Source organism: Lycium barbarum, chromosome 8, assembly GCF_019175385.1.
Source record: "Lycium barbarum isolate Lr01 chromosome 8, ASM1917538v2, whole genome shotgun sequence".
NCBI classification, from domain to species: Eukaryota; Viridiplantae; Streptophyta; class Magnoliopsida; order Solanales; family Solanaceae; genus Lycium; species Lycium barbarum.
Genome location: NC_083344.1, coordinates 7528729 through 7541146, shown reverse-complemented (window position 1 = coordinate 7541146; position 12418 = coordinate 7528729). Strand labels below are relative to the sequence as shown.

General features: G+C 35.8%; 2 protein-coding genes across 2 annotated transcripts; one reads left to right on the top strand and one right to left on the bottom strand.

Moving 5' to 3' along the window:
• Positions 1 to 201: 201 nt before the first annotated feature.
• Positions 202 to 4692, top strand: LOC132605842 (tropinone reductase homolog At2g29260, chloroplastic-like). The gene is made up of 5 exons (XM_060319099.1): positions 202 to 458; positions 1275 to 1482; positions 2057 to 2273; positions 2985 to 3091; positions 4040 to 4692. Exons 1-5 carry the CDS (start codon positions 271 to 273, stop codon positions 4226 to 4228), a joined length of 909 nt encoding a protein of 302 aa, XP_060175082.1. The 5' UTR covers positions 202 to 270; the 3' UTR covers positions 4229 to 4692.
• A 1305-nt stretch (positions 4693 to 5997) lies between these two features.
• LOC132605843 (methylsterol monooxygenase 2-2-like) lies at positions 5998 to 12069 on the bottom strand. The gene is made up of 7 exons (XM_060319100.1): positions 11915 to 12069; positions 9277 to 9414; positions 8867 to 9012; positions 7611 to 7730; positions 7308 to 7520; positions 7129 to 7209; positions 5998 to 6355 (listed from the first exon to the last, which is right to left on the bottom strand). The coding sequence occupies exons 1-7, from the start codon at positions 11942 to 11944 to the stop codon at positions 6277 to 6279; spliced, it is 807 nt and encodes a 268-aa protein (XP_060175083.1). The 5' UTR covers positions 11945 to 12069; the 3' UTR covers positions 5998 to 6276.
• Positions 12070 to 12418: the final 349 nt, after the last annotated feature.

The window sequence follows — 12418 nt, the reverse complement described above, 5'->3', positions numbered from 1 at the left end:
ATGCCATCTCAGTATATTTACATACCATGTTGGTATCATAACTAGGGCATCTCGAGTAAATATCTTTTATTTTTTCTGAGGGCACGAAAGTAACGGGGGTATGGACGGGTAATTATTTTGGTTTGAGGGGCATTCCTGTTATTTTAGGCCGAATGTTCCAAATGTGTAAAAAGCCCAATCCAAATCCGTCAAAGCCCACATTTGTCTCCCACTCCCTGTTTCAGCACACTGGAAAAACAAGACTGATGAAAAATCAAAGAAAGGAAAAAAATGCCTGAATCACTCTTCGTTTTACACACTGTTGGTGCTGCTTCTGTGAAGTTAAAATTTCAACTTCCAAAACGCAGAAACTGTATCAAGTACAGCAGCTTCACCACTAAATGTTGTAGCAAAAGCAATAATAGATGGTCCCTTAATGGCATGAATGCACTTGTCACTGGTGGCACTAGAGGCATTGGGTCCGTCCCCCTTTTTCATTTACTTGTGTTCTTTCAGGATATACTATCTTTAAATGCACTGACAAAGTAATTGAATCTTTGCATAGTTACTTCAATTTAATAACATGTACAATGTTGCTTGCCTTAATTTTCAGCTTCCTTATGGGTAGTTAGGGGTTGTTTGGTTGCTGCTTAGAGCTATGCTGATATTAGTAATGTAAGGATTAGTTATGCATGGTTTAGTTATTCAGGTACTACTAACTCATGTATTAGTTATTCCATCTGTACAAAATAATGTATAAATTGATTCATAACTTAGTTATACATTCTTTAGTTATGGAAAATTGTAAACTGCTAATAATTCACTTCCTAACCAACAACCAAACGATTATGTAAAAGACAATTAGTGTATAAAAGTTAACTCTTTTTTACAATTTACTTTTATTATAAGAAATGTGACTTATAGTAGTTATGTGAATGATCTTGTAAACAACATTTTTTCTCAAAATAGAGGAAATAAAAAATGTAACCATTGGCAAACGTTCGCAGTCACAAACCCAAGTACGATTTAAGGTATTTTTTTTTTTTTTTTTAAAGTTGGAGTAGCTTTTGTGTAGTTTCTGAAATATACATTTTATTTCAAGAAAATCAAGGAACTTATGTACATTTCACATGAAAAGGTTAGATGCTTCGGTCTTGTACTCTGAATCATCGTTTGTTTTGAGACAGAAGAAATAACGAATATAGCCGGAAAGCCCGTATGTTTATCTAGTTTTCTTGAAAATCCAAATGTAACTATGCATTTGTACTTGACAATGTGAATTGCTGTATAATTAGGCATGCAATTGTGGAGGAATTGTGTGGACTAGGAGCCACTGTGCATACATGTGCTCGGAATGAAGATGAACTTGGAACATGTTTGAGGAGCTGGAAAGATGAGGGCTTTGCAGTGTCTGGTTCCTTGTGTGATGTGTCTTCTCGAATTGATCGCCAGAAGTTAATGGAGGTTGTTTCATCTACATTCAATGGGAAGCTCGATATTCTTGTAGGTATCTTATTAACTTTAGCTCTTCTTAGAAGCACTATATTTCAATGATATTTGTATGTGGAAGACTTGGTGGCTAAGTGAAAGTTTTCCCTTTAAAATTATGATTGACTTAAGCTGAATGGATACGATTGATTCATATAATCGACCTCAACTAATTGGAATGAATAGATGATTTATTGAATGATGTAAAGTTATTACTGAATTAATTATTAAGCCATCTTCCACAAGATGGTTCTGTTTCATAGGATGTTTCTGGAATTTATTTTTTAATCTGTTTGAACCAATTAAGAAGCTCTGGTTGGTGTTATTCTCTGTGCTCCTTTTGGCCACTCCTAAATCATACCTCTTATTTACTGCTTAAATACTCTTTTATAACCGGGAAATCCCTGAGGGCCAATGACGCAAAGTTCGGTGGATAATTGGCCTGCCGGTGCATATAGAACTTATTTATAACGTTAACCTGGCATCTCAGCTAAAACAAATATGTTTGAACATATGATTCATCCTAGCTTTGTTTGATAGATGGCATGCGTAATGAACTAATTGGCTTTCTTCTTTCATTGCTCGGTAGATAAACAACGTGGGGACCAATATTCGCAAAGCTATGGTGGATTTTACAGCTGAAGAGTTTTCCACCCTCATGGCAACAAATTTTGAATCTGTTTTCCATCTGTCTCAGCTGGCCTATCCCCTTCTGAAAGCATCTAGGGCTGGAAGTGTTGTGTTCACTTCTTCTGTCTCAGGTTTTGTCTCATTGAAATCTATGTCCGTACAAGGAGCAACAAAAGGTATGGTCTTTCCATTTGTTTGGTATCTTGATATATTGTTGTCTCATTTCTCTTGCAATCCTACATTGACTTTGTTTCTTTTGAGCCGAGGGTCTATCGGAAACAACCTCTCTACCCCATAAGGTTGAGGTAAGGTCTGCGTACATCCTATCCTCCCCAGAACCCACTTGTGGGATTACACTGGGTATGTTGTTAGAGAGTATCGTGATGAAATATTGAAATGGATAATTACATTTTTGGACCTCTCTAAAAAATAATTGCCGGCAAATATATATGTTTTGTATATTAAGTACTCCCTCCATCTCATATTACTTGGCCACTTTCCCTTTTGCATCCTCCTTAAGAAATCATAAATAAAAGATGTATTTTACTATCTTACCCCTATCTTTATCCAATAAATACATTCTAATCAATATTGACTATTTTCAAGAACATTTAATACTAAGGGTAAGATGGGAAAGATTTAATTAATTTTATCGTGGTTTTGTAAATGAACAAGTAATTTGGGACATATATTTTTAGTAATGTGGCCAAGTAATATGGGACAGAGGGAGTATAAATATACACAAATATACATATTATACACATAGTCAGTGTATAGGTTTTGTATATTATGGCTAACACTCGTAATTAATTTTGGCCGATGGGCCAAAAATGAAAAAAACCCATATTGAAATGTCATCATCTTTTCCGGTTGAATGTTTTCCGCAGGAGCAATTAATCAACTTACAAAAAATTTGGCATGTGAGTGGGCTAAAGACAACATCAGGAGTAATGCTGTTGCACCTTGGTACATCAAAACATCCATGGTGGAGCAAGTAATTCCATACTTTCCTCTTTTCAGTAATCCTGTGATAAATGTCGTTGTCTTTGATGAACTGTGTCCTTTTGATATTCGCTGAGGTTTTCTTTGGTCTCGAGTACATGCATCCTAATTTGTCTAGGATACCAGTATCATGTATTTGATTTTCAATCTTTACGATAGGCGTCATTAGAGTTTACATGGGTTTTTTCTTCTTCTTTTTATTGTGGTTCGTATTCAAGAATATTTATAAGCTTCTATATCCCAACGCTTATGCTTTTTCATGGTAATCCCTTACGCTAAAAGATACAAAACTAAGCACCAAAAGAGTTTTTTTTAAAATAAAAAGATCAGGTTATATTTCCCAAACATGTTATGAAAAAAGGCTTTTCTTGAGCCCAGGGTTTATTGGAAACACCCCTCTCTACCCCGCAAAGGTAGGGATAAGGTCTCTGTACACCGCACCCTCCCTAGACCTAGTATAAATTCTGGAACTATGGACCTAGCTGAACTGAAGAGCCTCGAGGTCCCACCGGTACCATATGAATAGGCCTGAGATAACCCCGTATAGCTTCTTTGGTTTCTCGATAAAGAGCAATATGACCAATAGTGATTCTTGAATGCATATAAAAAATTGTTTGAACTTCGGGGAGAAAAAGGGGAACTCACAGATTTTGGCTGAAAAGTCAATGTGACTATTGCAGCACACTGCCTACCTTGGTCCTACTTCCCTTATCAGAAAAGAAAAGAAAAGGTAGCCTAAGAAAAGCCTTCACATTAATTTGCAACATCATGTCAAAATTCATAGCTGCATCAAATATTCTGTGTCTTTAAATTTTCCCAAATGTCAACTAAGCAATAACTGATGGATCAAGTTGTTTCCGCTTCTAACCTTTCAATGTTTGAGTTCTATCTTTCAATTGTGTGTGAATATACTTTATCTGATACCCTTTTGAACGTTCAGGTGTTGAGTAACAAAGATTATTTACAAGAAGTGTATGACCGGACTCCACTTGGGCGCCTAGGAGAGCCATCCGAGGTTTCATCTCTTGTGGGATTCCTTTGTTTACCTGCATCTTCTTACATCACCGGTCAGATAATCTGTGTTGATGGTGGAATGTCTGTAAATGGATTCTACCCTCACCATGGCTAGAGGAATTACTGCCGTAGAGTAATGCTACAATATTGCAGAGGAAAACTTTGTTGAGTGTGTGCCTTAAATGCTTCGAAGGCTGGACCTTCCATGAGTATCGGAAAAGTTGCTTCTTAGCAGGTTTATTATTTGAAGGAATTATGTTCATTTCTGCTTGATGATCATTGCATCAGTGTTGGCTCATTGGCTTTTGTACCTTAGTGCTCTTAACTTTTGGCAACATGAGCGTTCCAAGTTCCAACCAACTGGTTGAGCATGCTCAGATAAAATTGTATCTCGATCCTACTTTCAGTACAGATCCCGATTCTGCAATTTACAGTAGATTTCTTAGCTAAAAAAGTATAATCTTCGTATTCAGTTTCGCATGGTGCCATGTATTGAGTTTTCTTGCATCCTTTCAAACTCAGGTAGTGTAAGATATGCAACATTTCTGCCTCTTTCTATTCAACATGTTTATTCTGATATTGAACTATTGAGTCCCTTTTTTTTTTTTTTTTTTTTTTTTTTTTTGTGTGTGTGTGTGTGTGTTTTGATTATGCGGGGAATCTCTTATTGTTAACTGATAATTAAGCCAATACAAGTCAGGTGGAATGTCTGCAAATGTATTTTGAATGACTCCTGTAGCATGTTTGATTATCAGATAAAGAACTTCAGCGAATTTCTCGTCTTAATACAGTGACAGCTCCTTAAAGTTGCCAACAATTTCATTTAGACCCTCAAAATTACGGCTTGTTCCAATTGAGCACATGACACATGATAAAGTGTTCCTATTAGATACTTATGGTTCATATTTTTGAAATATGTCTGCAAATATTCTCAAGCGTTTATTAGGTAGTTAATTTAATCATATAAAATATTTCATCTCTTTTAATTATAAACATCAACCATAATAAGAAATTGCCTGGGATTTTATGTCTTATTGAGGTGAATAAGTATAATTAAAGGATGTGACATATTTTAAGTGGTTTAAAGTATATACGAAAGCTTATTTGGAGCACGTCATGATTAGTGTCTGAATTAAATTTGTTGGCAACTTTAGGGGGCTGTAAATATATTAAGCCATTTCTCTTTGTTCAACATGTATCCATTTCCTTAGTTCCAAATCCAATGAACAGCGCAAAAATTAGTGTGCAGAATTCTATTTCGGATTCGGTGCCTATATACAACAACAATGTGAATTACTGAGATTTGGTAATTTGATTGTCCAAATTCTCCACCGTTTTCCAATCTCCACTTTTTGATCATGCACTGTGCAATTGAGCCCTCTTGCTACAAACTTAAGCTAATCAATCCAGAATTTACTAGAAACATGGAAATATACTAGAGAAGAACGTTTCAATATAAAGGTCACTGCATCATCACCACTCAATCAGTTATAACAATGGAGCTCAGGCATGTTTCACAAGTCAGTTATATTTTTATTCCATGTGCCATTTGAAGATTCTTTGCCTAGACAACTCCAAGGGTCGGGTTATTTACGAACTCAAGAAACTATCTTGAAGAGCCAAATTCGGATTTAGTTGGTCCCAGTGACGGGTTCTGCAACTATTAGTTAGCAGCATAAGAAGCCCTGGAAAGAATGAAACTTATAACACCCAAGTGTGTGACCGAGTAATCAATGAAATGGCTACACATCTCGAAGATCAGAGTTCAAATCCCAACAGAGAGAAAACATGTTAGGTGAGTCTTCCCATCTGCCTAAGTTTAGCGGAACAAGTTATTCAGTAAAGATACTGGTAGGAAGTAACAAATATGGTAGAATAATCAGGTGCATGCGACCTGCTTCATACACCACTATTATTCAAAGAAAATGTAACTTAGAATCACATAAACGCAAGAGGGGAGGCAGAGGAAAAACTTCTTTTTCCAGCACGAGCTTACAATTGATCCACCTAAATACAAGAATGTTCTTTTGAGACCACTGATGAATACAAACAAACAAGATGACTAGGTACAACAATTTGAACATTCACCTATATCTATTCAACCAGAAACCCCATCATGTGATGCCCAAGCAGGCATAGTTTTATTCCCCTTTCCCGTCTTCTTTACATTACTTTGCCCTCAGCGCGTTCCTCCTCCTTTAGCGACTTCAACTTTCGATATCCCTTGTCAGTACCAAATATCCTGACAAAACAAAGAGATCCGTCAAATGACAAATCCTACAAAAATCTCCTATTCTGTATTGTTCAGGCCACAAAATAATGAGATATCATTGAGATAGAGCTAGTCTTATGACTCTTCAAAAATGCTATGGGAGTGTGTCGAATTGTCCTTCAAATAATGCATTTCTTAGAGGATCTGACACGGATGAGGCGACAATTTGGAAAGTCCGAGCAAGATAGGTCAATATTAGCTGGGGAACAGATGAACAACCACAATGTGGCCGAGGTATGCAATCAAGTTTCTATTGAACTGCAAAGAGAAATCATGCGAAAGACAGTTTTGTCAATTGTCAAAGCATAAGCCGGTAGATGTATTAGCTTCTGGAACCTCCCGTGCACATCGGACCAGAGAGCAAGTATCAAAACGAGTTATCGAATTTTCGAAAGAACTGCCTATGAAATTTCATTATAACTAAAGGGGCTAGTTCTTTGGTGACCTTGTAAAATTAGCAGAAGTGGTGAAGAGGAATTTGGTAGATAATTAACATAAAACATGAAATACCACAAACAGATTACTTGCAGTTTCAGCAGAGATCCTCTTTGCCACAAAGAAAGTATCACAGTTAAAGAGAAATTAATGACAGCATAAACAGCTTAGAGAAAAAGGGCAGCCCGGTGCACTAAGCTCCCGCTATGCACGGGGTCCGGGGAAGGGCCGGACCACAAGGGTCTATTGTACGAAGATGCATAAAACAAATATCAAGAATATTTAAGTCAATGTGTGGAAATTGTTACCAGTCCATGTAAACAAATGTCGATGAGTAGTTGCCGGACTTCGTGTAGAGCAGTCGATGATGATAATCATGAAAATCAGACCTGGAAACAATAATAGCCATTTCAGGGATTTTAATGACGTGGAGAACAAATAAATACAAAAATGACAAATTTTCTAACAGTAAAAGTAATGTACACACCCCCCATATAACGGCAAGAAGTTCGAGGGGCTCCAAGGGAAATGGTATCCGGAATGTGCCTCAACTGTCTCAAGGACTCTAAGCGAAACCCATAGATATAGTGTTATTAAATGCGGCCCCGTGATTGCAGGACCAACTATCGTAGCAAATCCAAGGAATAGAATTTCAGCAGGGTGAGCATACTCAGACGTCAACCCAAACGGTGTTGCATACCTGTGGTGTAACAAGCAGAAGCGCTGATTTCATGTGCAAAAAATAGAAATCCGAAGAATTAAAGTAGAAAACATAATGTAGTTCACATACTCATGATGGACGCTGTGGACATGCTTATAGAGCCATTTCGTATGTAAAATCCTGTGTCCCCAATAAAATACAAAATCCTCCACGATGAAATAGAATAATATTTGCGTTGAAACCACTTTCCTGCACAAAAGAAAAAGGTATTGCAATTCACTCTTGTGAATAAACAGAAAACGCAAGCTCTACCACACCTACTCCAATATTATACAACTACGCCTCAATGCCAAGCTAGTTGGAATCAGCTGCATGAATCCTCATTTATAAAAAAAAAGAATGAATTCTCACTATCCATGTTGTTCCATTTGGACCAATCTTAACCTAGTTGACTATATGCGTTACTTGCTTACAAATCGCTAACAAGATTAAAATGCTCCTAACAAACATTGTACTTGAGTAAGCGTGCCACCATAACTACATCTTAATCTGAACTAATTGGTATCACCAATATGGATCTTTTCTTTTCCATTGTATCATGTTTTTCAGTAAGTTTTCATGAATTTATGAGCTGAATAGGTTTTTCAAGACAATTTTCTTCCTAAAGATTTTAGATCTATCTTGTCCGGCTTTAACACGTTCAACCTCCATGGTTTCGCCCACCTATATATGGTGATCTCGATGTCCACATAGGACATAAGTCACATGACTAGACCATCTTAAAAAAACTTCTTTCATTTTATCCTCTATGTGAGGTTACGTGTACCTTCTGTCGACTATAATTGTTTCTAATCTTATATAGCTGCTCATCTGTCTCATCATTCATATTTTTCAACAATCATCTTGTGGATATGTTGGAACATAGACATCTAACATTCACTTCATATAATATTCTCAATCATACAACTCACATATAACTTGTCTTTCATATGGTCAGTGCTCCTATTGTATAACACTGTGGTGGTACTACTCCAATACAGTTATCCTATTTTGATACTATGTGTTATAACTCTATATATCATATCATTCTCCTGGAATATTGAGCCTATATATCTTAATTGTTTGCTTTTAGGCACCATAACCTCATCTAATTTCACATCAACTTCACTTTTCTTACGCTGGCAAAACTTGCACGGCATATATTCAGTCTCACAAAATGGTTTCATGGTCTTGTCGTCGGGACATTGGATTCTGAAAACAAAATTATGAAGAAATAGAAAGCAAAAACAAAAGAAACGAAGATTACAAGACCGAATAAAGGTATACAATGAATATGTGTTGCCATCACATAACTAAAGCTTGGTATATAGAGAACCGGAAAATACCAGGACGGCAATGGAAGACTAGCTCGCATGCCCATGTATTTAAAGACAGGATATGATGCAATTAGGATTGGAAGATTAACACACAAATGGTACATCAGTAGACGAGTAATACATTTCTCCTGAGCTTCCCGGGTGTTATTCTTCTTCTGCACAAACAGAGGTCAAGAATGCCACGAAATGAAAATTCATCCGAATAATATGAACTTGAAACATGATAACAAGTTTTCAGCAAAGCATTTGTGCTGAACACAAATACTCTAGCGAAAATTCAAATCATTTTATCCAGAAACTGTTTTCCAAATGCAAACCAAAACGGAACTCGTGCACGAGTCTTAATTCGAATATTATTGAAGTTTGGGATCATTTTAATCAAGAAATATCATGTCATTAGAAGAGTCAAAAAGTAATACCTGAATTTTGTACTTGCCAAACCATCCTGCCCTTTCAAAAAGAATGAAGGGGAGTCCAGACAAGAAGAAGACACTCTCATGAAGAACGAAACCTCCAAAACAAGTCAATTGGAAATCGCTGAAATTTGTAATAAGATACTGAAAAAGAAAGAAAGCACAAAACAAAAGGCTATTAGACAGGTAACTAGTACCTCGTTACTCTAAATAACAACGAGTGCACTTGTAGGACTTTTCAATCCTCATATCTGGAGAACTGGACTTTTATTCGGAAGCAGACAAGTGCCAGATTGCAACCTTGAGTATCATTTATCTTGTCATGCTTAGCACTATATAGAAAGTAAAGTTTGATAGTAGCCTGTTAAAGTTGAAACTCTACATGACTACAGGAATTATACCATTCGAGAACAAAGAAAAATATGAAGTTTACATGTTGGATGTGTTTGGGGTTCAAACACCAAAGAAGGCATCCAACTTTCAGTTTTTGGGACTATCAAACTAATAAATCAGTCCAAAGTTTCAGTGGAACGATTTGTTCAGACTCCCCTGAGTGCAAATTGCATGTCAAAAACTCCCAAACCTGATATGCCTACATTATTTCCAATTTTCTAAGTTATGTTTCATTAATTACATGCTATCAAACTTAATAAGCATCGGTCTACAAGCTATATCTTCACGGTCTTGCTCCCTATCCATCTCCAGTTTCCATGATTGCTGCCACAACAGAATTCTAAAACCCCAACCTGCTTTTGCTCCCACTTCAAATCCTGCTTCCAAACCCGCTACAACTACAAAATTATCATCATTCGAGCTCCACCTACTTCAAACTTGGCTACTCAAAAATCTCTCATGTGTGCTACACAAACTCGCATTTCCATTGCATTCCATCATGTTCAGATTGTGATTATGTCCGGCTACTAGTCCCGGAGCCTGTCAAAATCCCCTGATGCAGATCAAAAGATCCTGCTTTCTCCTTCATTCAATTTTTTTTTTTTTTTGGTAAATAAACATTTTATTTATTACCAGTGAACATTACAGCACAGAAAAAAAGGCTGAAGCTACAACCACCTACAGTCAACAGCAAACTAACTCATCCTTATTGCCTATGTCCGGCTACTAGTCCCGGCTATAACACTAGGTGTGAGCCCATTTGCTCCAACCTTGGTGAGCATGATTAGCTTTGGCAAACCTGCTAGGGGGCTAAACAGGCTACGGATTAGTCGAGGTTCACACAAACTGGTCCGAACACCAACAATTCATACAATAAACTAAAGAATTCAAGTGTTTAGTGTCTGGTAGATGGAAAAAATTATCCGAATTGTTTTTTCCCGGAAAAGATGATTATTTTGAAAATGTTTTACTAAAAAAACATTTATCATAGTAAAACATTTTTCAAAGATCGATAATCATTATACCCCCTCTGTCTCAATTTATGTAGCAAAGTTGAAATTTCGAGATTCAAACTTCTAAACTTTGACCGTGAATTTGGACACAGAAGCTTTAAGTTTTTTGAAATAAAATTTATATATTTAGAAACTACGTAAAAAAGCACTATAAATCACAATAATTAATAACCTAAAATATTTAAAAGACATATAAAGATATTTAGGTCAAAGAAAGACGTGATTGACTCTCGAATTTTCAACTGTGCCACATAAATTGGGGCGTAGGGAGTATACTAAAAAAATCATAAAATACCAAGTGTCCAAAGTGATACGAAATTAAGAGTTGAGACAAATGAAAATGACTTTTGTCCAAAAGCGAGGTAAATTATTTCCCTTTTCGGTGAAAAGATTTTCTTAAAAAATCATATTCAGACAATCATACGCCACAAAATGACTTATTTTCCCAAAATATTTTGCGTCACACTCCCACCGTCCCAAAAAATTATCTTAGTTTAATTTGACACAAAGTTTAAGAAACAAAGAAAAGAAAGACTTTTGAAATGTGTGGTCCAAAACAATCCTTAGATATTTATGTCACCTCATAAAATTAAATTGTTTCTAAATATAGAAAGGTGTCAATTATTTTGGTACAGACTAAAAAGGAAAGAAAAATAATTTTTTTGGACGGAGGGAGTACCAAACACACCTCCGACTAACTTCCGGAAACAACTAAAAGTCAATGGAATTTTTACGGCATATCAAAAATTTTTACTTATTATTACTTGAATTACTTCAGTAAAAAACATAAATCTTTCTGGTCCCCACTCTGATACCTTTCAGATTTTGAAATCAAACAAGTTGATTATCCGTATTTTTTAAATATGTAAATTTTATCTTAAAAAATTTATTAGACTCTCAAAATCAGAACTGTACCACATAAATTAAATTTCCTAGTATTTCCTTTGAATAACTGAACAATCATATAATGCATGGAGAAATGAACTTATGATAATGACTCAAATTCAAGTCAAAATGCCTCCAAGAATGCTAATGAAGGAAACAATGCTGTGTCATTTTGCTCATAAATGTACTGTTCCTCAATGCACCAAACTAAAAATAGAATAGTCACATTGGAACAGAAATTCAGAACCATCTAGAAGAAATTCGAACCTTCTAGAAGGAAAAAGAAAGTGTACAATCGAGGGGTAAAAAGGTCAAAAAAAAAAAGAAATGGGGGGTAGAGAAAAGAGAAGTACCGTCCAAGCAGATTCGATTATGGAAGCCATGACTGAGAACTCAATCGATTTATTGATTAGTTATAGTGGCATATATATATACATATATAAGAGTAGAGTATAGTAACTAGTACAACAGATAACTGTGTTTTGCAGGCAGGTGTCCAGTGACTGTCAAATCTTACTCATTTTTTAAAGGCTTAATGCATATGCACCCCTAAACTTTGTTCCTTTTTATCGTTTTAGCCTGTTGTTCCTATTGAACATTTAAATTTATTTTCAAGTGTGTCTCTTTAAATATAATTTTTATTAGAAACAAAAAATAAATTATGATAATGAAAGTAAAATAATATTTTAGATGTGTGGTAAGCTATTTTTTATGTCATGAATGTGTCAGTTTATGCTGGTTCTGCTCTTTTACTGCCAGCTTAATTAAGAGTTTATTCTTTTTTTCCCTCTCACACTCTGTTTGGAACATTGTTACCCATTGTATTGTATTGTATTGTTAGCACAAAAAACATGTTT